Genomic DNA, 24824 nt, shown 5'->3' on the forward strand with positions numbered 1-24824 from the left:
TTCGCACCAGCCCGGTGCTGGGGGCTGGGACGCACAAACTCCAGGAGCTTCCAATCGGACCAGGCCTGCTGGACAGCGGCGCTGTCTCAGGGGGTGGTGTCCTTACGCTGCAGGGCGAGGGACCCGGGTGACCCTCGACGGTGGCCAAAGCCTCGTGCTCCACGCTGGCCCTGCTGTGAGCCTTCCCTGCGGAAGTCACGGGGTGATTCGGGCGCCTCGAAAAGAATCCCCGATTGCCGCCCCAAAGAACCCAGGCTTCGGAGAATTGCCTGGTCCAAACCCGCTTTGTTCCCATGTGACTGCTGGCTGGTTAGTTCTCCCTCGCTTTCCACGGTGGGAACGTCCCTCCAGTTTCCCTCCCTACAGAGCCACCTTCCTTAGTCCGGGTTCGGTTGCCTGTAACTGGGGCCGCTGTAGTTGCTCGAGGCAGAAAGGAATCGAACGCAGGAAATGAGGTGACCCCAGAGCCACGGGAAAGCTGGCGCGGCAGGCTGGGGACAGACCCCCACGGAGGACGCTTCGAACCGCACCGTGGTGCCGGCCGTCCCTGCCGTGACCAGGAGGCTGCTGAGTGGCTGCTGCCCCGCGGTTTCAATTTCGAGCCGGATACTTTCCGTCCACCTCTCCAGATGCCTCTCCAGCGTTTTCCGCGCTGGCCTCGCGGACTGCGTTCGTGCGCTGCCTTGCCTCTGGCTTCTGTTTGGACTTGGCCGGTGGGAGGCCCCGGCAGGAGGGAGCGTGGGGGAGAGTGAGCGAGGTCGGGGGGTTTGTACTCCAGGGCCGCCCCTCTGCAGGGCCACCGGGGTCAGAGGGCCCCTCTACCACACCCCTGGCTGGCGGATCTCTCTCTCTGGGCTCTGGTGTCCACTCTGGCCTCTGCCCCGTCGGGCCCTGGGGTCGTGATAACTCGCTCATGTCGCTAGTCTTGGGCTGTGGCACTGTCTCTTCTGTGTTCCCTTAACCCGGCCCCGGTAGGCGCTTTGTCCAACACGCTTCAGTTTCCCTGCGTGGATGGGCCATCTCTGCCGGGATGTGGCGGTGCACCTGGCCCGGGAAGCAGGGGACGCAGGGCCACGCCGTGCCCGCCACACCTGCCCCAACAAAGCGTGCAGCTGCCCGTCCCCACCATGCTGCAAACTGCCTCTGCCTCTTAGGCTGGTACCTCTGTGAGCAGCAACAATAGTACCTGCCTCGGAGGCTGGTTCCAGTAAACTTAAAGACCTTAAGGGGCGCCTGGGTGGCTCAGTCCACTGAGCGTCGGACTTCAGCTCAGGTCGTGATCTCACGGCTCATGAGTTCGCCAGCTCCCCGTGGCGGGGAGGTGGGGGTCCCTGGCCTCAGTGGCTGGCTTGGCTGGTGCTGCCACTTGGAGATGGGGAGACCACAAGGGACTGCTGGGGTTGCGAGGCGGGGAGGGGAGAGGGAGAGAGGGAAGAAACGGCAGCGTTGCGTCTCCTGCGAGGCATCTGAGGGCCCGGAGGTGTGGCTGGGTGGTTGGCGCTCGGGGGGCAGAGCTTTCCGTCGGGGCCGTGGAGGCACCAGGCCCTGAGGCCCAGCGAGGAGGAAGCTCCCTGCAGACGCAGCCCAGCAGGCCCTGCGGAAGCCGCAGGCCCGGAGGAAGTGAGCGGCGTGGGGGGTGGGGGGTGGGGGGACCCTGCCCTCCCCCGGCCCCTCCAGCCCCCAGGGTAGGAACTTACTTTTCTCTGGAAGCCGGTGATCACGATTTGAGCTCCGCGGCCTTCATTTCATGGCAGCCAGGTGAGTCTCAGCTCCCGGGAGCCCTGGGCTGGGGGCTCTCTGCCCGTCTGTAATGTTCAGGAGCGAGAGGGCACAGAGGGAGGGCTCCGGGGGTGGGGGCTTGTGGCAGCCGACCCCAGAAAATACACCCTTAGCTGAGGGAGGGACTCGGGCCAAGCAAAGCCCTGAGCCCCTGTGCACCTGCCCCCACCCCCCGGCCACCCACGCGTCGAGAGGCACATTTCCTCCCTCCCGGGACCGGACAGGCAGAAGGGCACGATCCCACCTCCCCGGTAGCCAGGTGGACAGTCTCCCTTTCTCCGCGCCATCTCCCCCGAGCGTCATCCGGCGTGGGGGGTGGGGGGGGAAGAAAGGCCACCCCGTTTCAGATGAAGAAACTGAGGCCCAGGGCGGGGAGGGGCTGCCGGGGGAGGGGAGATACCCTGAACAGAGCTGGGGCAGACACCCCCCGTGTCCGCTCCACTGCCCTCAGTGAGCTCTGAGTCCGGCCCTGTCTTGTAAAGACCTTCAGGACCAGGAAGGGACGGGATTCGCCCAAAGTCACGTAGGGTGAGGAAGAGCAAGCCTGGAACCCGGGCCTCCTCCTAACCCCCAGGCAGGGCTCTTTCCTCCTCTCCGGCCACGTCCCCCGAGCCGAATCCTGTCCAGAAGGAGGCTTGGGAATTCAGGGGGCAGGACCGGTCCCACAGCTGTGGTCTCCCCCATCCTCTGTTCGGGATGGGGCCTCAGAGGTTCCCCGCAGGCCGGCTGCTAGGGCGATGGGGTGGCCCCTGCCAGTGTCCCCATCTCGCCACAGCTCTGGGTCCCGCTGCTGTAGCCAGGTTTCCCCGGTGGGGGGGGGGGGAGGGGGAGGGCTGGAGCTGCCCCCCATTCTGCGGCCCCCCTGTCTGTTTGGGGCCCGAAACGCTGGGGAAACGCGGGGGGCCGAAGAGGAGGGCGAAGCTGCCGGCTGAGCAGGAGAGGAAGTGAGCCCTGGGGCAACAGGAAGGAGGCCCGGCTGGCTTCTCCAGGGGCCCCGTCCCGCGTGGGGTGAGCCCGGCCCCTGCCCAGAAGGAGCACACGAAGGGGGCCCTCGCGTGCCGGCCCCTCCCATGCCGACGTGCGCAGTGAGGCCCCCAAAGCGCAGAGAGGCTGAGCCCGCCGAGCCCCACCCTGGACAGCCTCGTTCCGCGTCGGGCCAGGCGGGGCCAGGCCGCCCCCCGAGAGCCAGGCCCCCGTGGAGTGGCAGCCGAGCCTGGGGGATGCCGCCATGCCAGCGTGGGCCCCGCGTCGGAAGGCTGGTGGTGCCACTCCGTGCCCACCTGTCTCGGGCTCAGGGACCTGGAAGGGACAGATCCGGTGCCCCCCTCGCCCTGCCCCCGCGGGAACTCAGGCACCGTAGATGTCACCCGTCAGTGGATTCGCCTCAGCCAGCCCTGCCATACGCCCACCCCGGGCATCCCTCTGGAGCTTAACTCCAGGGTTTCCCGGATCTTGACAAGCCCTCTGCCGCGGGCCTCCCTCCACCCCTGCGTCCCGCCAGAATGGGCCCCACGGCCTACTTCTCATCAGGGAGACCCGTGTCCTTGCCTAGGCAGCCCCCGCCCACTCCCGGTGCCTCACGGTCGGGAAGGAACGACGGCCCAGAGCCAGCGTGGGGCTCCTCGGATGGTGATGCCCCCTGTCCCCTGCATCCCCCAGGGCCGGCAAGGCAGAAATGGAGCCAGACTCCTTGTACAACCTGCTGCAGCTCCCGAAGGCGGTGGGCCGGCCGGCGGAGGAGGAGCTCCCACAAGGTGCCGGGCCCAAGTGGGGCTGGGGGGTCCGGGCAGGGCGGAGGGGCGGGTCTGCGGGCAGGTCGGGGCCCTGCCTTGCTTCCCAGGTTGTTAACTGAACACCCAGTTTGTGCGGCCCCTGCCTATGCCTTCTGCTTTATCCTTGACAACTCCCACCCCCGCTTCTGGAAGCTTTGGCAGGTACCCCCATACCGCTCATAACCACACATCTCGCGTTTGAGGATGACACTGGTAACGCGATATTAACTGCTCCTACGTGCTGTGCACGTCCTACAAGCTGCACCTCGTTTATTGCTCTGAGGGTAGGCGTTCCTGCCTCCCTTGTGTGCGCGAGGAAACTGAGGCCCAGTGAATAATGTAGCAGTGGCAGGTGACTCCGTTGACGCGGAGGAGCTGGGGTTGGGGACCCAAGGAGGGGAACCCCAGCATTCAGGTTCCCCTCCCGCCATGCCCTACTGGCAGATATCTGCAGACATCCGACTTGGCGGGGGATGGGGGTTATCGATCTGCTTCCTTCACTCGTGTGGGTCCCTTTAAATAGTGGGTGGGCACAAGGGCGCCTGGGTGACTCAGACTTCGGCTCGGGTCACGATGTCCGTGAGTTCAAGCCCCGTGTTGGGCTCTGTGCTGATAGCTCAGAGCCTAGAGCCTGCTTTGGATTCCGTGTCCCCCTCTCTCTGCCCACCCCCCTCAAATATAAATAAACATGAAAAAAAATTTTTTTTCATGTTTATTTATATTTGAGAGAGACAGAGACAGAATGCGAGTGGGTTGGGGCAGAGAGAGAGGGAGGCACGGAATCCGAAGCAGCTCCAGGCTCTGAGCTGTCAGCACAGAGCCCGATGCAGGGCTCAAACTCACGAACCGCGAGATCATGACCTGAGCCGAAGTCAGAGGCTCAACCGACTGAGCCACCCAGGCGCCCCCCAAAATTTTTTTAAAAAGTGGGTGGGCATGGGACGGGGCAATTCAATGGGTGTGGGTCCCCCTTTTAGCAAGCCCGTTTTCTGAGCTCGGGGAGTTTGTGGCCACTGCCCCTGAAACCTCCCTTCCCAAGGAAATGTTTGGAAAGGACAACGCAGGTACCCAAAGCTGTCAATCCCCCTGTTACAGAAAAGAGGCGAATCAGGAAGCAAGCCAAATGTCCCGCTCAGCAAGGGCGTTAAGTGAACTCACTAGAATTTATGGAACCTTTAAGACATAAATATGATGACAGAGGAAAAGTGTGACATAGTTGAAACCTAAGAGCAGAACGCAACTTGAGCTAGACCCTGTGAACACAGCCTGAATTTTAAGATGGGCCATGTGGCCGAGAGACCCCGGAGCAGTGAGCGAGACCCGGGGGGCCGGGCGGGCATTGCCCAGAGTCGAGAAGCTGACTTCCTTAACTGCCTGGTGCTCTGTGTTTATAGATGGTTTAACGCTGGAAAGCATCGCGAGCAAAATTGCTGTTAGCGGTGGAGCTTGGTTATTTGAAAAAATATTTATTTTTTGTTTTGCAGTGGATTTAGAAATACTCAAAGTACTGGCAGGCGCAGCTGGAACATGGGATGATTCAGAGCGGCAGGAAACCTGCTCCAGGAAGGAGCTGGCGGGGGGTGGGGGTGGGGTATCGCCGGAGGCTTTCACCCACCCACCCACTCCCCACACATGGGTCCAGAGACTGCCCGGGCCCAGCGTGTTACATACCCCCGCCTCTTGTCAGGAGATACGGGGCCAGGGAGAACTTGAAGGTTTTCAGATCATCTAGGAAAAGTCTCCAGCCGCGTCGTGGGAAGACAGAGGCATTGCATTTTGTGAACCTGGGCAAGGCAGTGCCCCCCGTGGTGACTCAGTTTCCCCCATGTTCATCGAGACTAGATCCTCTCAGCCCTGCCATTTGTGGGTGCTGCGAGTCTGAGGCATCGGGAAGCTGCTGACCAGAGGGTCAGCCAGGGTGGTCTCGGCATCCTGCCCGTGCCAGGGAGCCAGACAGACTGGGGTGAAATCCGCCGTGGCCCCCTGGTGCCCGGCCCCTGGGCTCGTGCGAGCCCCTCTGCTTAAGTACGTGGGTAGAATTGCCAAATAAAACACAGGACACCCAGTTAACATTTGAATTTGAGGCAGGAAACAGTTTTCCAGGCGAACTGTGTCCCCAAAATATATTGTTGTGCCTGAGGATGAGCTGGTGCTCATGAGGGGAACCCAGAGGGAAGGGCATTTGGGGTGTGGCTGGAACAGCACGGGCAAAGAAAGAGGTGTGGAGGACGAGGCGTGTCTGGGAGGACCAAGTCTCTTTAGATGTTTGATGCTCAGGGTGTGTGTGTGTGTGTGTATCTGTGTGTGCGTGTGCGTGTGCACGCGTGTGTATCAGTGACCGTGTCTGTGGATCTGTGTGGGCGCGCGTGTGATGCAGCAGGACCCAATTCCCCGGGTGTCGAGGTGCCAGGCTGCCCAGCCCCCCCTGCAGGGACCCCACACGCGTGTCATGCTCGCCTCTGCTTCCAGGAGAAAAGAAGAAGTACCTGCCACCCACCTCGCGGGGGGACCCCAAATTTGGAGAGCTGCAGAAGGTACAGCTCCTTCCGCGGTCTCCCCCCCCCCCCCGCCGCTTTCTCTGGGGGCAGTCTTTCCGTCCCCTTGGGGCGGGGTCTGTCCCGCTCCTCCCCTCTCTGACCTCCGCCTGGCGGGTGGTGACCCTGCAGGTCCCCGGGAGACCTGTTGAATGGCTACGTGAGGGAACATTTATTGGGCACCGACTGCGTGCCTTTACGTAGATGATCCCCACAAGCCTCACGACGGTTGAGAGGGATCGGCCGTCCTGAGTCCCATGGAGTGAATAGGAGGCTCAGAGGGGTGACCTGGCCTGTGGGGGACACAAGGCCGGCCAGCAGAGTTTGACCCAGGCCCCAAAGCTTGTGCACTTGCCCCTGCTCGGCTGCCCACGGCAGTGGAGAGCTGGCAAAAGGGGCAGAACAGGGGGTGAGTCGCCCGGGCCCCCCGCGTCTCTCCTTGGCTGGGAGGCTGCCGCTGCACCTGCTGGACCAGCTCGGTATAGGCAGGTTCAGGCCTCCGTTTTCGTCTGCCTTATTGCTCCAGTCTCCACGTGGCCTTTCTGGTGCCTCCTCCAGGGAGGCCTCCTGGCCTGCACCACCTTCCATCCCCCCAGGCTGTGGCCGTTTTCCCGTCCCTTCCTCTCTCCCTCCCGTTCCCTGGCTCCCTCCATCCCGCCTTCCCCACCGTCAGGCACTGGGACCCGAGTAGAACCAGCGAGGCCCTTCTTGGAAACCTGATGGGGTGCCGACACATCCTAGTTGGGGCTCCTCCTGGAGCTTACCCTGAGAAGGATTTGGGTGCAGGTAGTGAGCCAGGAGAAAGGAAAGCAAGTGGGCGGGCCCCTCCGGGAGCAGGTGCAGAGACGGAGTAGCTGGGTCCCAAGTCCGGAGTAGCCGGTGCTGCTCCCTTAAAGGCACGGGGCTCTGCTTCCTGTGCTCCCGGCCTGTTGAACCCAGGCGGGGACAGACGCCCTGGCAGAGGTGCAGAGGGGAGCAGGGGTGTGCGCCTCAGTCGTTGAGTCTGGGGGATCAGGCGGGACCCCAGCAGCCCCTGTGTGGGTGTCCTGGGGCTGGTGCCACCGAGTACCATGAGCCAGGTGGCTTAAAGCAAGGGGAGTTGAAGGTCTCCCAGCCCGTAGGCCGGAAGTCCTCAATCGAGGTGTGGGCAGCGTGGGTCCCTCCCGGAGGTTCCGAGAGGGAACCCATCCCAGCCTCTTGCCCGGCGTCAGGCAGCTCCGGTGACCCTTGGTGCCCCTTGGCGCCTAGACTCGCCACTTGGGTCTCTGCCTCCCTTGTCACGGGGCCTCCTCTGTGTTTCCAAACTCACGTCCCTCCTCTCCTTCTGGGCTCTCCCCAGAAGTGCCTACTTAGATCCAGATTTCTCCCAACAGCCTCTTCAGGGCAATTCAGGCCTTTCCTGTCGAGGGCCTTCAAAACTCTTCCCATTATCCGGTTCCACGGCCACCTCCCCACTCTCGGGTACTTGTTATGGTGGCCTTCTGGGACCAGCACCTTGCACAGGACAAACAGCACCCCCCCCCCCCCCAGGGCTCAGGTTCCTGCTGAAGAGAAGCAGAGGGTCTTTGGGAAGTCAGACTGAGAGGGCAGGGAGGGCTTCCCAGAGGAGGTGATGTTTGACCTGGCCTTGAAGGTTGGTATAGGAGCTGGTGGGTGGGAGGAGGGCCTTGCGGGTCAGAGCTGAGCCAGGTGGGGGACCCGGTGAGGAGTGGTCCCGGGTCAGCCATCCCCTTGGGGTCTTCAGGTGCTGATGGAGTGGATCAATGCCAAGCTCCTCCCGGAGCACATCGTGGTCCGCAGCCTGGAGGAGGACATATTCGATGGGCTCATCTTGCACCACCTTTTCCGTAAGCGGCTGCTCCCAGGGTACATGGGCCTGGGCCCCAGCACCTCTGCCCCCCCCCAGCCTGGCCCCTTCAGGCCCCAGGGGTGGACTCCTCGACAGCCGCCCCCTCCCCGTCACCGTTGTGATGTCGGGTTTGGTCTGCGCACCTCCCTTCTGCCCACAAAGCTGTGAGGTCCCAGAGGGCAGGGGTGCCCCTGATTCTGGTCCTCGGCTGACCTGGGGCCTGGCTCAGCAGCACCCTTTGGTAGTTGGACAGAACGATCCTGCCAGCCCCTTCCGGAACACCTGCCAAGGAGCAGGTGTGGTTAATCCTCAGAAAAACCCTATCCTCTTATTATCCCCATTTTATGGATGAGGAAAATGAGGCTCGGAGAGGCCTCGTCACTTGTCCAGCGTCTTGCAGTGGGGAAGGCGGGGGAGTCAGGGTCTGAGCTTAGGAGTCTAGGCCACCCCGCCTTGCGAAAAGGAAGTGCACGTAGCTGAGCAGAAGGCTAAGGTCAAGGTGAGGTGGGCCAGTGGAGGGCGGCTCGGAGGGCCGGGGCCCGCTCGGGTCACAGGGCTTTTGGCGGTGGAGGGGAGCCTGGGGGGGCACGGTCCTCACCCCTCCCTCCCTCTCCTGCCTTTCTCCGCCTCTCCCTCCGACTCCCTCCTGGGCCCTCTCCCGCTCTCCTGCCCTCAGAGATGCTGACCGGGCTCCGGCTGGACGTGGAGGAGATGGCTCTCACGGTCCCCAACCAGAGGCGCAAGCTGGAGGCCGTCCTGGAGGCAGTCAACCGCAGCCTGCAGGCAGAAGACCAGCCGCTCAAGTGGAGCGTGGACGGTACGTGGGACCCCGGCTGGGGCGGGGTCCCCGGGAGGGCGGGGGAGCCCGGGTCCCTGTGCAGCACCGGCCTCTTGTTTCCTCTGCCTCTGGGGTGGGGGCACCCTGGGGGCTTCCGGGGAGCCTCCCGTGCAAAGTCGTGCACCCCGTTGAGGGCCAAGAGCCCTACACGCTTCTGCGTCCCGGAGGTGTCGCCGCAGCAAAGCCCGCGGCCGTGTAACGGCATAAACGCGGTCAATGAGGCCCCTACTGTTTGAGCTCCAAGCACCACGAGCTCCCACGTATCTCGTCAGATGGGTGCTACCGGTCTCGTTTCGTTAATTGATTTAAGCTCTACCCGCGGTGCCTGCTTTGGAGCGAATGGGAGCGAGCAAAGCCCCCACTCTGATCTCCGCCCCCTCCCCCATCTTCCAGACTCATCTGGAAGGCTCAACTGAGACTCAAACTGAGGCTGAAGGGGTTGAGTGCCTTCTCCGAGATTGGGAGGTGGTGATGTAACAGTTTTCAAGCCCAGTTTTTGTTGGGTTGCGTGCCTTCACCGCTGCATTTAACGTCCCGCATTCAACAACTGATGGGCACAACGTTGGCCCTGAATTAAGCCACACTCATCTGAAGCCAACAGTTTCTTGCACTGGGGCCCCCAGTGTAGGGCCTCGAGCGGCTCAAAATTGTAAAGAGTGGCTGTCTCTGTGTCGAAAGCCCCGTCCACTTGGGGAATTGTGCCCGTGGGCTGTATTCGCAGAGCAGGGTGTTGAGAGCACAGGGTGGCTATTTTGGGTTCCGAATAAGTATCTCCAGCCCTCTGCCTTCCAGGAGGCTGGAGGCAGATCTCCTTGGTCTTCAGAGGGTTGTTGGGACAATACGGAGCCCTCCGTGTGGCCCCGGGTATCAGTGGCCCCTTCCGCTCTGACCTGTGCCCTCTCCCCTCCCAGCCATCTTCAACAAGGACCTGCTGGCCACCTTGCATCTCCTCGTGGCCCTGGCCAAGCGCTTCCAGCCCGATCTGCCCCTCCCGACCAATGTCCAGGTGGAGGTGATCACCATGGAGGTACGGGGCTGGGTGCTGGGGGGACCCCTGTGTACAGGCTGAGCATCTTGGGTCCATGTCACCGTACCCTGGATTAGGGGGTGCTGCGTGGGGAGGGGCTGAGCCAGGATGTTTTCTTAGGAGCCTCAAGATACATCACATCCCTCCAGGACTGCAGAGGGGCCTGGGCTGGAGCTGTGGGTGGAGATATTGAGAGTCCGTGGTGGCGGGGGGCCTAGGGTCACATGGTCACGTGGTCACATGGGCCATAAGTGGTCATCTATCTGTCCAGGGCCTTTCAGGAGCCTTCATAGTTTTGGCCCGGGCCACTGCGGTGGTGTCCCTCATTCACCAACGATGGCTGTGACCGTGCAAGGGAGCCTTCTCGTTTCTCCACCTGCAGGGTCCCCTTGCTCTAGCATATGCACGACTGGTGCTGAAGTTCATGTCCCCGGAGCCCATGGCTTCTCCCTCAGGCAGAGTCTGAGCATCCCAAACGGGGCCCCCACCTTCTCCTGCTCCCCATTGCTCCCTCCCCCAACTTCTGAGTGCCTGATGAGCCAGGGGGCTTCCCGTCTTGGAGCTTACGTTTCACTCAGATGAAATCATTCTTACTTCTCTCAAAACCGTTGATTAAAATTCTCCACTAAGCAGTGTCATGACTTTGTTTATACTTCTTATATAAATCAGAGGTGACTTCATTCCTTCATTCCTTCACTCATTCACTTATTCATTAATCCATCCACCCACCTACCCACCCACCAATCCATCCACCCATCCATCCACCCATCCATCCATCCAGTCATTATTCATTTGTCATTCAGATCAACACATGTTTATTAACTCCCTGTGAGCCAGGGACTGAGTGAGACTCTGGGGATATCTGGGGAACAAGACAGACATTGTCCCCATCCTCATGGGGCCCAAGGCTCATGAGCAAGAAAGACAGTTGAGCCAGGCCACGGTGATGAGCACCGTCCAGGAGCCGCCCCGAGGAGGGAAAGAGGTAGAGCGAGCTGGGTTTTGGGGCTGCGCTGGCCACTACAGTCTTTCAGTGGCTGCTGGCGTGGGTCCCCGAGTTTTCTGGGATTACTCAATTTCTTCCCTGTTTTTCTTTCTTAGAGCACCAAAAGTGGTCTGAAGTCGGAGAAGTCGATGGAACAGCTCACTGAATGCAGGTGAGGGAAGACTCAGGGCTTGCAGCACAGGCCGAGCTATATTATTTGGGGAATGGGTAGCAGGGCCTGAAGCTGGGGACAGAGCTGCCCGCCCTTTGTGGGAGGGACCCTCACATCTCGCCAGCTTCCTCTCAGCCCCCAGAGGGCCTCGCTGACCCCTCAGCCCTGCCCGGCGCCTTTCCATCTTGCTGGGCCTCACAGGGCATGGCTCTGGCTGTTAGGCATGCCCCCCCCCCCCGCCCCCTGCCAGCTCGTTTGTCCTCTGCACAAAAGCAAGCAGAGTTGGGGACAGAAGGGGCTGTGGCTCCCAGTCATGAGGTCACACTATCGCCATTGTGGGCCAGGAGGAATCTAGACCTGGGGTCACAGGACCCCGATGCCATGTCGCTTCCCAGAGCCTGGTGGCCGAGGGCTGGAGCCAAGGGCACCAGACACCAGCATTTATAGAGCACCTAGTGTGTGCGGGGCGGGAGGCTCTGTCCTTGCGTGTCCACGACAGCCAGCTGCTTACCTTTCGTGCGTCTGGACAAGCAGGTTGCTCGGCTAATGGGCTCTTCCCTCTGCCCTCCTGGAGGTAAAGCCTGGCTCTCTGTTTCAGGCTGCCCTCTCTACCCTGCACAGCCCAGTCCCCTGTTGAGGGCCTTGGTCGCAGGGCCCACCCGGCCCTCCTGGGACAGCTTGGCCCGCTTTGGGCCCAGAGCCTTGCTTCGAAGGGGTGTGGCTGGGGTGGAAAATTTGACACAAGGTCGAAGACAAACCATTCAGAACAAGAGAAACAGAGTGAAAGAAGCCAGACGCAGAAGAGAGCGTGATTTCATTACACGGGCTCCCAGAATAGGCTAAACCAGTTCACAGCGGGAGGAATCAGGACAGGGGTGATCTTTGGTGGGGGGGGGGAGCGGGGGCAGGGGAGAGCACATGGGGGTGCCGGGAAGGGTCCATATCTTGTTGGATGCTGATCACACAGGTGCGTGCATATGGAAAAACACACGCGCCTTAATCGTACAATTTGTGTGCTTTATGTATGACACCGCCCACCTGAACTAAAACAACCACAGAAATGACAAAATCCAGACATAACTAGGTGTGGAAGCCTCCAGGGTGGGGTGTGGGCCTCTTTCTGCCCCGCGCCCTGTGCAAGGGCCCTGCCTGCTTACGAACTGCAGGGAAGAAGGGAGCTCGCCCGTTTCTCTGTCAACCTTGCTAGTGCTGAGTCTTGTTGTAGTAAGAAACTACAGGTCTGAGGATATTTTTTAACCACGTGTTTACCTTTCTCCCCCCTGCAACTGTCCCTTTAGCACAGACAAGGACGCAGCTACCAGTGAGTACTTTTCCCACCGGGTGTGTGTTAAAACAGACGGGAGGATGAAGGGTCCCTTGCTGGGTGTTCTCTGCTCTTGCCTCTGCGCCCCGCTACTTGTATCTCGAGCCTTCTTCTGCTCCGTTTGCCCCTTCTTCTCTCCGTCAGTCGGTCCCAGGATCGGGCTGTTTTCTCTCACGATACTGCTCGAACGGCAGGGAGAGGTTTACAGTTCCCGCCGGTGGTCATGGTGGAGTTGTTATGAACGTGTGGGCTCTGAAGCCACATGGCCCGGGTTCAGACACTAACGTGTCCTCTTGTTAGCCATGTGAACTTGGGCAAGTGACGTAACTTGTCTGTGTCTCAGCTTTCTCATCTGTAAAATGAGATTGATAACGGCGCCCACCTCTTGGACTGGGGAGGAGGGTTAAAAGATGATTTGTGAATGTGTTTAGCCCAGAGTGAGTGCCCCATAGTGACTGTGCAGTGGTGTGACCACTTCTTTTGTGACAGACATCTTCCCCTATTGAGGGATTGGTCCATCCATGTCTTCTTTCATTCATTCACTCAGTTGGCCTAGTCGGCTGTTCATCCATCCATCCATCCACCTACCCACCCACCAATGTATCCTTCCATCAATCCATCCATTCACCAATACATCTGTCCATCCACCCACCCAACCACCAATCCATCCATCCATCCATCCATCCATCCACCAATCCATCTGTCCATCCACCTACCCAACCACCAATCCATCCATCCATCCATCCATCCATCCATCCATCCATCTATCCATCCACCTACCCACCCACCAATCCATACATCCATCTATCCATCCACCCACCCACCAATCCATCCATCCATCCATCCATCCATCCATCCATCCATCCACCAATCCATCTGTCCATCCACCCACCCACCCACCAATCCATCCATCCATCCATCCATCCATCCATCCATCTATCCATCCACCTACCCACCCACCAATCCATCCATCCATCCATCCATCCATCCATCCATCCACCTACCCAACCACCAATCCATCCATCCATCCATCCATCCATCCATCCATCTATCCATCCACCTACCCACCCACCAATCCATCCATCCATCCATCCATCCATCCACCTACCCACCCACCAATCCATCCATTCATCCATCCATCCATCCATCCATCCAACCACCAATCCATCCATCCATCCATCCATCCATCTACCTACCCACCAATCTTTCCATCCATCCATCCATCCATTCACCATTCCATCTGTCCATCCACCCACCCAACCACCAAACCATCCATCCATCCATTCACCAATCCATCCATCTATCCACCAATCTATTTGGCCATCCATACACCAGTCCACATCATCCACCCACCCACCCACCCACCCACCAAATTACCCATCCGTCCACCCACCCACCAATCCATCTGTCCCCACACACGCCCACCAGTCCATCCATCATCCATCCATCCTAACATGATTTTCCTCCCTGAACCCTCCCCACTTAGAACACAGATCTGTATGGGCAGGGGGTTCCATGAGGGGTGCTTCACCTGCAAAGGAGGAAATAATGACCTTTGAGGGGCTTCTGAGAACAGGCTGAGGGAAGATGAGTGGGAGAAGGAAGGGAAAGGGAGGTGCAGGGAAGCTGGCCAACATGTGTGTGTGTGTGTGTGTGTGTGTGTATGTGCAGGGCAGCATGAGGACATGGGGTGTTCTCAGGGGGCAGCATGAGGGTGGGTCACATGGTGAGGGGAAAGGAGCCGGGCCTCCCCACCACCCCGTCTAGCACATTCGTGCTGTTCTGGCTCATGTCAACCGAGCACACATTCGCCTCCCCACTTCCTGGCTCCTTCAGAGACCCGATTTCCCTGGCCACCCAGGCCAAGGGGTCCGAAGGGACTGGTGTCTCCACCATGATTCCTGGTGCACGATGCTATCTGGTGCTACCTTTTCCCTTTCACTAATGAGAGAACCGAGGCACAGAGAGGTGAAGTGACTTGCTCAGAGTTGCACAGCTGCTGAACATCAGCATCTGAAGGTAAATCCTTCTAGCCAGCTTGGGCACTCGGTGCCCGAGGACCCATCTTCCCTGGGGAGATGTGTTGGCTGCACATATGAGGAGGGCTGCTTGTGGGAAAAGGGCATTTGGCTGAGGACTCGGGTGTCTGAGGTGGGACGAGGCCCGGGGCTGCCAAGATGCCCCCCTTTGTTCCTAAACCAGGCAGGCGTGACTCAGCTGCTGAGGGTGCTGGCCTTTGGCATGACGCGGGGCTCCGTGCCCTCATTCTGCCAATCCAGGAACGCAGGGGAGGAGACGCGCGGGCCAAGTGTCTGTGTGGGGCTGGGCCCTGCTCGGTCACCTACGGCAGCTCCATGGGCTCCGTGGGCCTGCGGGTGGAGGGGGGGGGATGGGGACGAAGGAGAGAAGCTTTCCAGGGGGAGGAGCGGTGGCTGAGCAGACGCACGGACATCCACGGCAGAAAGGATGACCTTTTTGGGGTGCCTGGGTGGCGCAGTCTGTTAAGTGTCCGACTTCAGCCAGGTCATGATCTCGCGGTCTGTGAGTTCGAGCCCCGCATCGGGCTCTGGGCTGATGGCTCGGAGCCTGGAGCCTGTTTCCGATTCTGTGTCTCCCTCTCTCTCTGTCCCTCCCCCGTTCATGCTCTGTCTCTCTCTGAACCAAAAATAAATAAACGTTGAAAAAAAAAATTAAAAAAAAAAAAAAAGAAAGGATGACCTTTTTTTGTTTTGTTTTATTTTTAAAGTTTTGTTTATTTATTTATTTAGAAAGAGAGAGAACATGAGTAGGGTAAGGGCAGAGAGAGAGGGAGAGAGAGAGAGAGAGAGAGAGAATCCCAAGCAGCCTCTGAGCTGTCAGCACAGAGCCCGATGCAGGGCTCGAACTCACGAACTGTGAGATCATGACCTGAGCCAAGACTCGGATGGGTAACCGATGGAGCCACCCGGGTGCCCCAAGATGAAGTTTATCGAGGTCCTACTGTGTGCCCAGCCACCGAGCCAAGTGCGTTATCTGGTACCAAATCTCATCTTTGCGAAGACGCCTTCTGGTAGGTATGATCAGCCATGATGTGCAGATGAGGAAACCAAGGGCCAGAGAGGGCAGGCGACTCCCCCTGGGCTACACGGCCAGGGGCGTAGGGACAAAGACGCGGGCCCATGTTTTAATTCGAGAACCGTTGCGATGACACTACATCTCTCTGCGGACTGGGTATTCTGAGAAACTTTTATGGAAATGCGTCCCTGTTTGGCGCAAGGATAATAGCATCGTAATGAGGCGTTTATTGGATCTGTCTGCAGAGGACGTCTTTGATGAATTATTTAAACTGGCTCCGGAGAAAGTGAACGCTGTAAAAGAGGTAAGAGAGATCAAAGCTCCCAGTCACCTTCCCCCCCCCCCCGTCTGCCTCGTGTCCTGGGGGGTGCAGGGGAAGGGGCAAGGCCCTCGCTCCTCACCTGCTGTGCTTCGGGCGCCATGCGGGGGCCTTTCTGTCCCCCCTCCAAAGCGGGAGGCGGAAAACCTGAGCCCCGGGCCTGACGTCCGTGCTCTTCCTTGTGTAGGCCATTGTGAACTTTGTCAACCAGAAGCTGGATCGCCTGGGCCTGTCTGTGCAGAATCTGGACACCCAGGTAGGGTCTCAGGTGCAGGGTCCCCGGGTAGGGAGGGGTCACGGGGTGCAGGCGGGGAAGAGGGTCCTGCGGGGCACGGGGAGCCTCGATCCGCCCCCGTGGGGCCTGTGATGTGTCACCTCTTGGAGACCTGGCGCCTCTCCGATGGCGGACGTAGCTGGTAGGTAGGCAGCCTCACCCACCAGGGACACCGTGGGGATCTCGTGAGGCAGGGACCGTGGGTGCGTTTTACGCAGGGGCTCATCTATGCCGTGGGAGCTCTCCTGGTGTGATTGCGTCTGCTCACGGCTTTGAGCTAGCTGCCGGGCGTTGTCTTAGGTTCCGCCACAGCCCTGGATCTGTGGGCCCCCCGGCTGCTCGGTCCCCCCGGGGCTGACCTACACCTAGTCCCCGCGTGGGGCAGGAGCCGGGTCTTGCACGGTCGGCATCGGCATTCCGCGGGGGGGCCACGGTTTTCCGTGAGGATGCTGTGCACCTGCGATACTCCCTCAGCACGGAGGGAGCAGGGAAGCCGACGGGCTGATCGCCGGCGCGGGGCCTTCTGGCAGTGATGAGCCCCCGGACACCAGACACATCAACCCGCCGTGGCGGGGTCGGCGCTGGGCCACCCGGGTTCTGCTCACGCGCCACGGTGGCGGTGGGGGAGGGAGGCGGAAGTCAGGTCTGGTCCCTGGTGGACCGAATGACCTGTGGTGACTTCAGCCAGAGGTGCTGACTTCTCAGACACACCCTGACGTTAGCCAGAGACGGACGGGGTGTGATCTGCTCCCGTGCCTGGTTTCTTTTTTTTTTTTTTTTTTTTTTTTTTAAATTTTTTTTTCCTCAATGTTTTTATTTATTTTTGGGACAGAGAGAGACAGACCATGAACGGGGGAGGGGCAGAGAGAGAGGGAGACACAGAATCGGAAACAGGCTCCAGGCTCTGAGCCATCAGCCCAGAGCCCGACGCGGGGCTCGAACTCACGGACCGCGAGATCATGACCTGGCTGAAGTCGGACGCTTAACCGACTGCGCCACCCAGGCGCCCCCCGTGCCTGGTTTCTAAAGCCAGTAAAGCCCTCACTATGCGCCAGGCTCTGCGCAAAGTGCTTTATACCTACGAACTCATTGACTCCCCGTGACAGTCCCCAAGGTGGGAGCAGATACTGCCCCGTTTTATACAGGAGGACGCTAAGACACAGAGATGTTAATTAACTCGCCCAAGGTCACACAGTGATAGAGCAGAAGACCTGGGATTCGAACCCAGGGTGCCGAGGCCACAGTGTGTCCTCATCACCACATCACATGGTGGCCACGTGAGAAGCCTGTGCGTCATGTGGCACGGTGACGTGGCAGGGCGGACATACGAGGCTCGGAAGCCAGGTGGACACGTGTGGCCCCTGGGCTTCAAGGCTCCTCCACATTGTCTGCACGGCCTTGGTTCAGACTTCTGTGGACCTCAGACCCCTCTTCTTTTAAAATGAGCGTAAGGATACGAGCCTCGTGGACCTGGGAGTAAATATACAAGACAAGCAGCCCCCAGAGTTGACTCCGCTCCCTGACACGCTGTGGACACACAGTAGACGACGAATTGGGGGTTTCGGTGTCGTTCATGTGGGTGCGAACAGGATGATCCTGTGGACTTCCACTTCACCTGTTTTATCTCTCTCTTCCTCGATGAAATCATGGCGCTTGGAAAATATTGGCTTGGGTGACGATGATGCGTAGAGACTGTCGGACAAAGGGGTAGTCAAAGCCTCTGGTATTTCGGGGATATCACGGGGGCACATCAGCAGGCAAGATTTCAGGCCAAACTCATAACGGCGAAACAGACCTCGTAGGAGGGAATTCTGTTAAGGACGTCGAGCTTGAGTGGTGGTTTTCCCTCCAACATCCAGTCTTGCGTCTGGTATCTTTGAAGAGATTGAGTAGGTTGATATGAGCATACGATATGCGGGTGGCGGGGCGACGCTTTGTCCCTGAGCGTACAGACAGCGCAGACAGAAATATTAATGTGGTGGCCAGCGACACGAGCCCGCCGTGCTGTGGAATGATGTTACGCTCGACTCCGTTTTCTCCTGTGCCTCTGTCGCTCGCGGAGCGGGTTGTGGTTTCAAAGGCGACATCCGGCTATTTCCCAGCTAATGGAAAGACAGCTTATTTTATTGGGCATGTGCTTTGCGCCAGGCAGTGGATAACTGCTTCCTCCCTGCCGCCGCCCATGTTTACAACACGCGGCAAGGTCGGGGGTGTCGTCCTTGAGTCGCAGAAAGGCAGCCTCCCGCAGCGCCACTCTGCCCCCCGTGATTCTCCTTTGCAGTTTGCAGACGGGGTCCTCTTACTCTTGCTGATTGGACAACTGGAAGGCTTCTTCCTGCACTTGAAGGAGTTCTACCTCACTCCCACCTCTCCTGCAGAAATGGTGAGTTCTCCAGAGGTTTCCTTGAGGGTCTGTTCCTGAATGGACAGACTTGTGAAATTGACAATACCTGTCTCCTTATTCACTTCCAGGTGAGGTGAAACATGGAGGGGAAGTTTGGTCATCCACGTGTCTACACATCCATTCACCCATCCATTCAATTCATTCACCCATTCACCTGCCTGGCCATCCATTCATCTGCCTATTTATCTTCTCATCTATCCACTCATCCATCCATCCATCCACCCACTCATCCATCCATCCATCCATCCATCCACACACTCATCCATCCATCCATCCATCCATCCATCCACATACTCATCCACCCATCCATCCATCCATCCATCCACACACTCATCCATCCATCCATCCAACCATCCATCCATCCATCCATCCATCCACACACTCATCCATCCGTCCATCCATCCATCCATCCACCCAACCATCCATCCATCTATCCATCCATCCATCCATACATACATACATACATCCAAACATCCATCCAACCATCCATCCATCCATCCACCCACTCATCCATCCATCCATCCACCCAACCATCCATCCATCCATCCATCCATCCACTCATCCATCCATCTATCCATCCATCCATCCATCCATCCATCCAAACATCCATCCATCCATCCATCCATCCACCCACTCATCCATCCATCCATCCATCCACCCAACCATCCATCCATCTATCCATCCATCCATCCAACCATCCATCCACACACTCATCCATCCATCCATCCATCCATCCATCCATCCATCCACATACTCATCCATCCATCCATCCATCCATCCAACCATCCATCCACACACTCATCCATCCACCCATCCATCCATCCATCCACCCACTCATCCATCCATCTATCCATCCATCCATCCATCCATCCATCCATCCAAACATCCATCCATCCATCCATCCATCCATCCATCCACCCAACCATCCATCCATCCATCCATCCATCCACCCAACCATCCATCCATCTATCCATCCATCCATCCAACCATCCATCCACCCACTCATCCATCCATCCATCCATCCACCCAACCATCCATCCATCTATCCATCCATCCATCCAACCATCCATCCACACACTCATCCATCCATCCATCCATCCATCCATCCATCCACATACTCATCCGTCCATCCATCCATCCATCCAACCATCCATCCACACACTCATCCATCCATCCATCCATCCATCCACATACTCATCCGTCCATCCATCCATCCATCCAACCATCCATCCACACACTCATCCATCCACCCATCCATCCATCCATCCATCCATCCACCCTCACACCAATCCATTGACTTGCCTATTTGCTTATCTGCCAGTTCATCCACTCACTCACCTGCCCGGCCATCCCTTCATCTGCCTATTTATCTGCTCATCCATCCACCCACCCACCCACCCATTCATCCATCCCAAAGAAGGATTTCCGTCCCCTTTGGCATGGCTGCATCACCGGGGAGGGTGAGAGCCACGGTTCTGGGGTTGGATCAGACCTCGTGACCTGCCTGGGGTGGGGGTGGGGGGCTGCTGGGCTCCATCCTGGCTTGGCCGCCCCCCCCAACACACCCCGGTCCCTTCCTCCAGGCCCCTCCCCACACATCCACAGCCCTGTCCGTCCGTGTCCCACCGACTCCTGGTCTCAGCGTCACAGCCTACCCGCAGCCCGGTTTTCTCGCGTCTCCAGGCCTTTTGCCCAGATGGCTCCTCTGCCTACCCTGCCTCCCGCTTCGTTCCCACCTGCTTAGCCGGGCTGTCGGCTCCGACCGCCTTCGTGGCTCATCCAGGCTCCTCGGTGTTCCATGGGCCCCCGAACCACAGCCTACTTCGGGCCTCACCTGGCCCTTTACCCCGTTTCATCCCCACCCTGCACCCCTGCGGGGGGACAGGGCATGGGTTGTGTCTCCGTTCGGCAGAGGGGGAAGCTGAGGCCCGGAGAGGCTCTGGGGCTTGCCCAGGACCACTCCGCTGCTCAGTGGCAGGTCTGACACGAGCACTGGCCTTCTGACCCTCAGCCTGCTCTTCTCACCCTTACACCACGGAGACACGGTCTTCAGTGGGCACGGCCTCCACCTTCCCAGGAGGCAGAAGCGCGCTTGACTGGAAGACTGATTCGGGGCTCGGACTCTCAAGGGCTCGGCTCTAGGGTGAGGAGCCAATCGGCTGGAGCCGTGCAGCGTTTGTGGTTCTAGAGGCAGGAGCAGGAACAGTGGGCTCGCTGTTTGCCTCCAAAGCCAGAGCCTTCTCCCTGTTTCTGGGGAGTCAGGATGAGCCCTAAGGGAGGCAGAGGGGGTGTGAGCCTCTCCGTGGCCAAGAGGGAGGCTTGCCCGAAGCTGCTGGAGGCTCAGGAGGGTCAGAGCCCAGCCGGGGCGATGGTGTTAGCCCTGCACCCAGAAGGCAGGACACGGAGGCAGGAGAAGGCAGGAGAGCGGGGAGGCGGATGGAGAAGTGAGGGCCACACGCAGGCCGGGGAGCCTTGGGAAGGGGCGCAGAACCAAGACCCGGGACGGCACAGGGGTCCCCTCTTTGTTCCTCGGCTGTCGGGCTCCATGGGGACCGGTGTTTTCGCGAGACTGTCATTCCTTTCGGGAAGACGAGCTCTAGGGACGGAGGGAGGGAGGCGACGGTCTGCTCTGCCGAAAGCAACACACCGGTTCCGGGAATCGCGGGCCTCCTCCCACGTTCAATTATTTCTCCCCGGGGGGGATTTGAGCGCAGCCTCCTGGGTTACAACCTTCCCCCCGCTCCGTGCAACGTGGTGCCTCTGTCACCATCTCACACCGTGCACGGAAGCGAGGTGACGCTTAGGGAGGAGCGCAGGAGACAGATCTGGAGCCTGCGGCAGCTCCGCGGGGCTCGGGTCGAGCACGGGCTCGACAGGTTGAAGCAAGTGTGGTCGTTCTCACAGTGTCGATGGTGGCGGTTCTCAAAGCACAAATTCCATGGGGGCAGGGAGCGGGGGGCGGGGGGTGATTTTGCCCTTGTCACACAGCCAGCCCACAGTAGGTGCTCACAAGTATTTTTTAAGTAAGTGAATGGACCAAGTGTTTCCAAAACACTGGTCCCCTGAGGGGCCCCATGACAAGTGGATCCTACGGTCAAATAACTTGGGCAACCACGCATTGTCTCGAAGGTTCGCGGTACGCCGTAGACAGTCAAGGCTCTGAGAAGTCCCGCAGCGAAGGATTTCCATCGTACTTTAAGCTAACCTTTCCCCAACCCGTTTGGTCACAGACGCCCTTTCCCTCTATGCCCTGGGTCACGCTCTGGGAGACGCCGGTGTGGAGAGTGAGTCCATCAAAGGCAGGGCTGGGAGGCAGGAGAGCACTGTGCCGAGAGTCCAGTCTCAGCCTTTCATTCTGACGCTTACCTTGTGGGCAGCCGGTGACTAGTGTTCACGATGAGAATGTGAACAACAGCGGCCCTCATTTTTTCAGAATATTCCGGGCTGGGGGGAATCCTTGGGGACACAGTGACAGCAGCGAGCAATGGAGCCGTGACCTGCTCCCTCTGAGACTTCCTACCTGCGTCTGCACGGCCCCAGTGGTGTGTCCCACCTACCTGGGGGCTTCGGCACCACTGACAGCCTGGGGCTCCTCCTGACCGGCTACAGCGCCGCCCCTCTCCCATTCTTGCGTCTCGGACCCCCCACCCCCCTGCCTGGGTCTCTGTCCATTCTCTGCGGCAACACCTCTCCCCGTGGAGAGGGACCCCACAGACGGCCCGCCTTGTCCCCGCACAACCTGCCGTGACCAGCCACCAGGGAGCGCTCCGCCCCTTGCCCCAGATTGCAGCGGGAGTCCTGGGGTGGGGGGGGGGGGGTGGAAGGTTCTCCCCGGCCCCGCCCAGTGTCCTCGGACCAGGACGGGGTGACCCTCGGGAGAGCTCTCTTAGGGGCTTCGAGCCCCCCCCCCGCAACGTGTCCCATCTCCTGGCCCCCGCGGGAGCCCAGACACAGGGAATTTGCAGGGAGGCCCCGGCCGAGGCCAGCCCCCCGCTGTGCCTTCATCACCCGCCTTCAGCTCTTGCTTTGTGGCCTTCGTTGCGTGTCCGTCATCATGTTTGACCCACGTGGCAGCTTTGGGGAGGCAGGCTGGAAGACGCGCTGTGCTCGCTGCAAGAGGGGGGAAACTGAGGCCCAGCCAGGACGGGTGACTTACCTGACCCGTGACCCGTGAGCTGGTGGGGGTCGGGGCACGGACGCCCCGTCCAGGTCACAAGAGTCATCCTACCCAGAGCCACTGGGAGGCCACCGGGCTGGGCCGGCTTCCCCAAGTGGCCTTGCTCGGCTTCGGGGCCTCTAGGCCACCGGTGAGGTTGCCATGGGGACCGTGGGAAGCTGGGGCGGGGATGGGGCCGCATGGCTGGCCGCCAGTCGAGGCCTTCCGGGGCCCACAGTCACCCTGTCGGGGGCCGAGACCATTGAAGGGAGGGCCTGCTTGAAGTCACAGTGAATGAGGGGTTTAGCTGCCTTCAGACCTGCTTCACCCCACCCCGCACCGTCGCCGTCACCCCACACCGTCTCCTTCTAAGACACCAGGCTGCTGCCCCAAGAAGGGAAGGGACTTTTTGATCGTATCGAGGCCCCAGGGAGAAACTAGCCGTGAACACGGAAATCTCCGCTAACAGAGCGTCTCTTCAGGGCTCCCCAGGGCGCGCCACCCAGCATCCGGATCAGGACACGGGGGAAATGGTGGGGACCCCGCTCTGCAGGTGCGCAAGGCAGGCCCGGGGGAGCCTGGAGGTTGCTCGGCGACCGAGCAGGGGTCTGAGCCCAGGTGGGCCTGGGCAGGGGCGCTGCTCCAGCCTCCAGCCTGCTTTGCACGGACCTCAGAGTGAGACAGACCTGGTTCTGACGCTCTCCGTCTTGTAAGCTCAGACGAGCCCCTTGGCCACTCAGAACCTCAGTTTCCCCATCTGTGCGTTGCCCCTGGAACTGAGCTGCTTCTGGTGGCGTCTCCGTTGCCCACAGCGTGGGGGCTGCATCAGAAAAGGTCAGGATAAACCCCTGGCTACGTCCCCTCCCTTGGCAGGACTTACCTCTAGACGTCACCTCCCCCAGGAAGCCCTCCCTGACGTCCGGACTAGGTGCCCCTCGCCGTAACTGCCTTTCCCACTCGGGGTGGACTCCTTGAGTGGTGGGCGGGCCTGGTACTTGGGGACCAGCACCTGGGTGGAGGCTCCCGCATTTTGCCAACATCTGGTGGGGTCTTATCACAGCTGCACAATGTCACCCTGGCCCTGGAGCTGCTCAAGGACGAAGGCCTGCTCAGCTACCCCATCAACCCCGAAGGTGAGGGTGCGGCTCGAGGGGGTGCCGCGGTGTCAGGGGACAGCATGTGGCCGTGCGGTCCCCTTGCGTGGCATGGCAGACACCGAGTCTCTTCAGGGACTTCCTATGAGGGGGTGCGGTGCCCACAGCTTCCACCAGCCCCAGTGGGGGAGGGGTCACAGGGAGAGGAGACGGGGGATTGGGGACCCTGGGGCAGGCTGTCCCGACAGGGGTGGGGGGCACCGGGGTGCAGGGGAGGAGCAGGGAGGCAGGGCCACGTGAGGGTCCTGGGACTCAGGCCTGGCGTGACCAGCTGTCCCGCCGGACAGGGATTCCCCACCCCCCGGGTTTAGCACGGAAGTCCCGTGTCCCAGGAAGCCACTCGGTCCCGGGCAACAGTGGGACGGTGGTCACCCCCTCCCCACCCCCGCCTAGGCCTGACCGGCTGTCCTGTTCTCCTCTGCCCTGCAGACATCGTGAACAAGGACACCAAGAGCACGTTGCGTGTCCTCTACAGCCTGTTTCGCAAGCACAAGCTGAAGGAAAACGCAGACGGCACGCCCCGTGGATCCCCGAATTAACCGTCACTGCCCCCCCAAAGCTGCTTCTCTGAGCCTGCTTGCAGGACCCAAGGGAGGGCCCAAGGGCCACAGAGGGACCTCCCCCACCATACAGCCGGCTGCCCTCTGTTTCCCTGTGTGTCTGTGGCACGCCTGCCCCTTCCCCCCATCCCTGATCCGCGTTTCCATCCGAATATCTTTGAATTCGCTAGGCCTGGATCTGTTTTGAACCAACCTCTGGCCTCACTCAGTTTACAGTAACTAATGTAGTTCTGGGAGGGATTGGGGGAGCCTGCGGTGCCCTGGGAAGGACCCTTCAATATGCATAAGTACGAGCTGACCCCCCGAAGCAGTTCCCCTTTCCATGGGGCGGGGCGTGGAAGGTTCTCAGGGTGTCATCTCTGAGGGCATCCGTGGGAGCAGCGAAGAGACCAATGGTGCTGACCTTCACTCGGGCTCCTGGGTCCGACTCTGGGAGCAGAAAGGACTGTCAGGTGTCAGGGCTGAAGATCGGAGGCCCCAGCCTGCCTCTGTCTCAGCGTGATGGGCCCCGGGATCACCATCCAGAGGCAGGAGTCTCACCTGGCCCCCAAACCAAGCCCCCGAGCCCCTTGGGGGAAGTTAATCGACTTACTTGCCAGAGAAGCCATGGCCCAGAGCCACCC

The 24824-nt window shown here is 59.9% G+C and overlaps 1 protein-coding gene across 4 annotated transcripts; it reads left to right on the forward strand.

Moving 5' to 3' along the window:
- Positions 1-53: 53 nt before the first annotated feature.
- PARVG (parvin gamma) lies at positions 54-24393 on the forward strand. 4 transcript variants are annotated; one of them, XM_043562857.1, is made up of 13 exons: positions 54-1620; positions 3439-3533; positions 6021-6085; positions 7830-7932; positions 8611-8751; positions 9684-9799; positions 10901-10956; positions 12255-12277; positions 15580-15638; positions 15841-15909; positions 18209-18310; positions 23548-23620; positions 24071-24393. In XM_043562857.1, the coding sequence occupies exons 2-13, from the start codon at positions 3455-3457 to the stop codon at positions 24178-24180; spliced, it is 996 nt and encodes a 331-aa protein (XP_043418792.1). In that variant the 5' UTR covers positions 54-1620; positions 3439-3454; the 3' UTR covers positions 24181-24393. The 4 variants fall into 4 exon arrangements, with proteins under 4 accessions (XP_043418792.1, XP_043418793.1, XP_043418794.1 ...); XM_043562856.1 differs by lacking the exon at positions 54-1620 and adding an exon at positions 1630-1758; XM_043562858.1 differs by lacking the exons at positions 54-1620; positions 23548-23620; positions 24071-24393 and adding exons at positions 1628-1758; positions 23361-23541.
- Positions 24394-24824: the final 431 nt, after the last annotated feature.

Source organism: Prionailurus bengalensis, chromosome B4 (genome assembly GCF_016509475.1).
Source record: "Prionailurus bengalensis isolate Pbe53 chromosome B4, Fcat_Pben_1.1_paternal_pri, whole genome shotgun sequence".
Classification (NCBI taxonomy): Eukaryota; Metazoa; Chordata; class Mammalia; order Carnivora; family Felidae; genus Prionailurus; species Prionailurus bengalensis.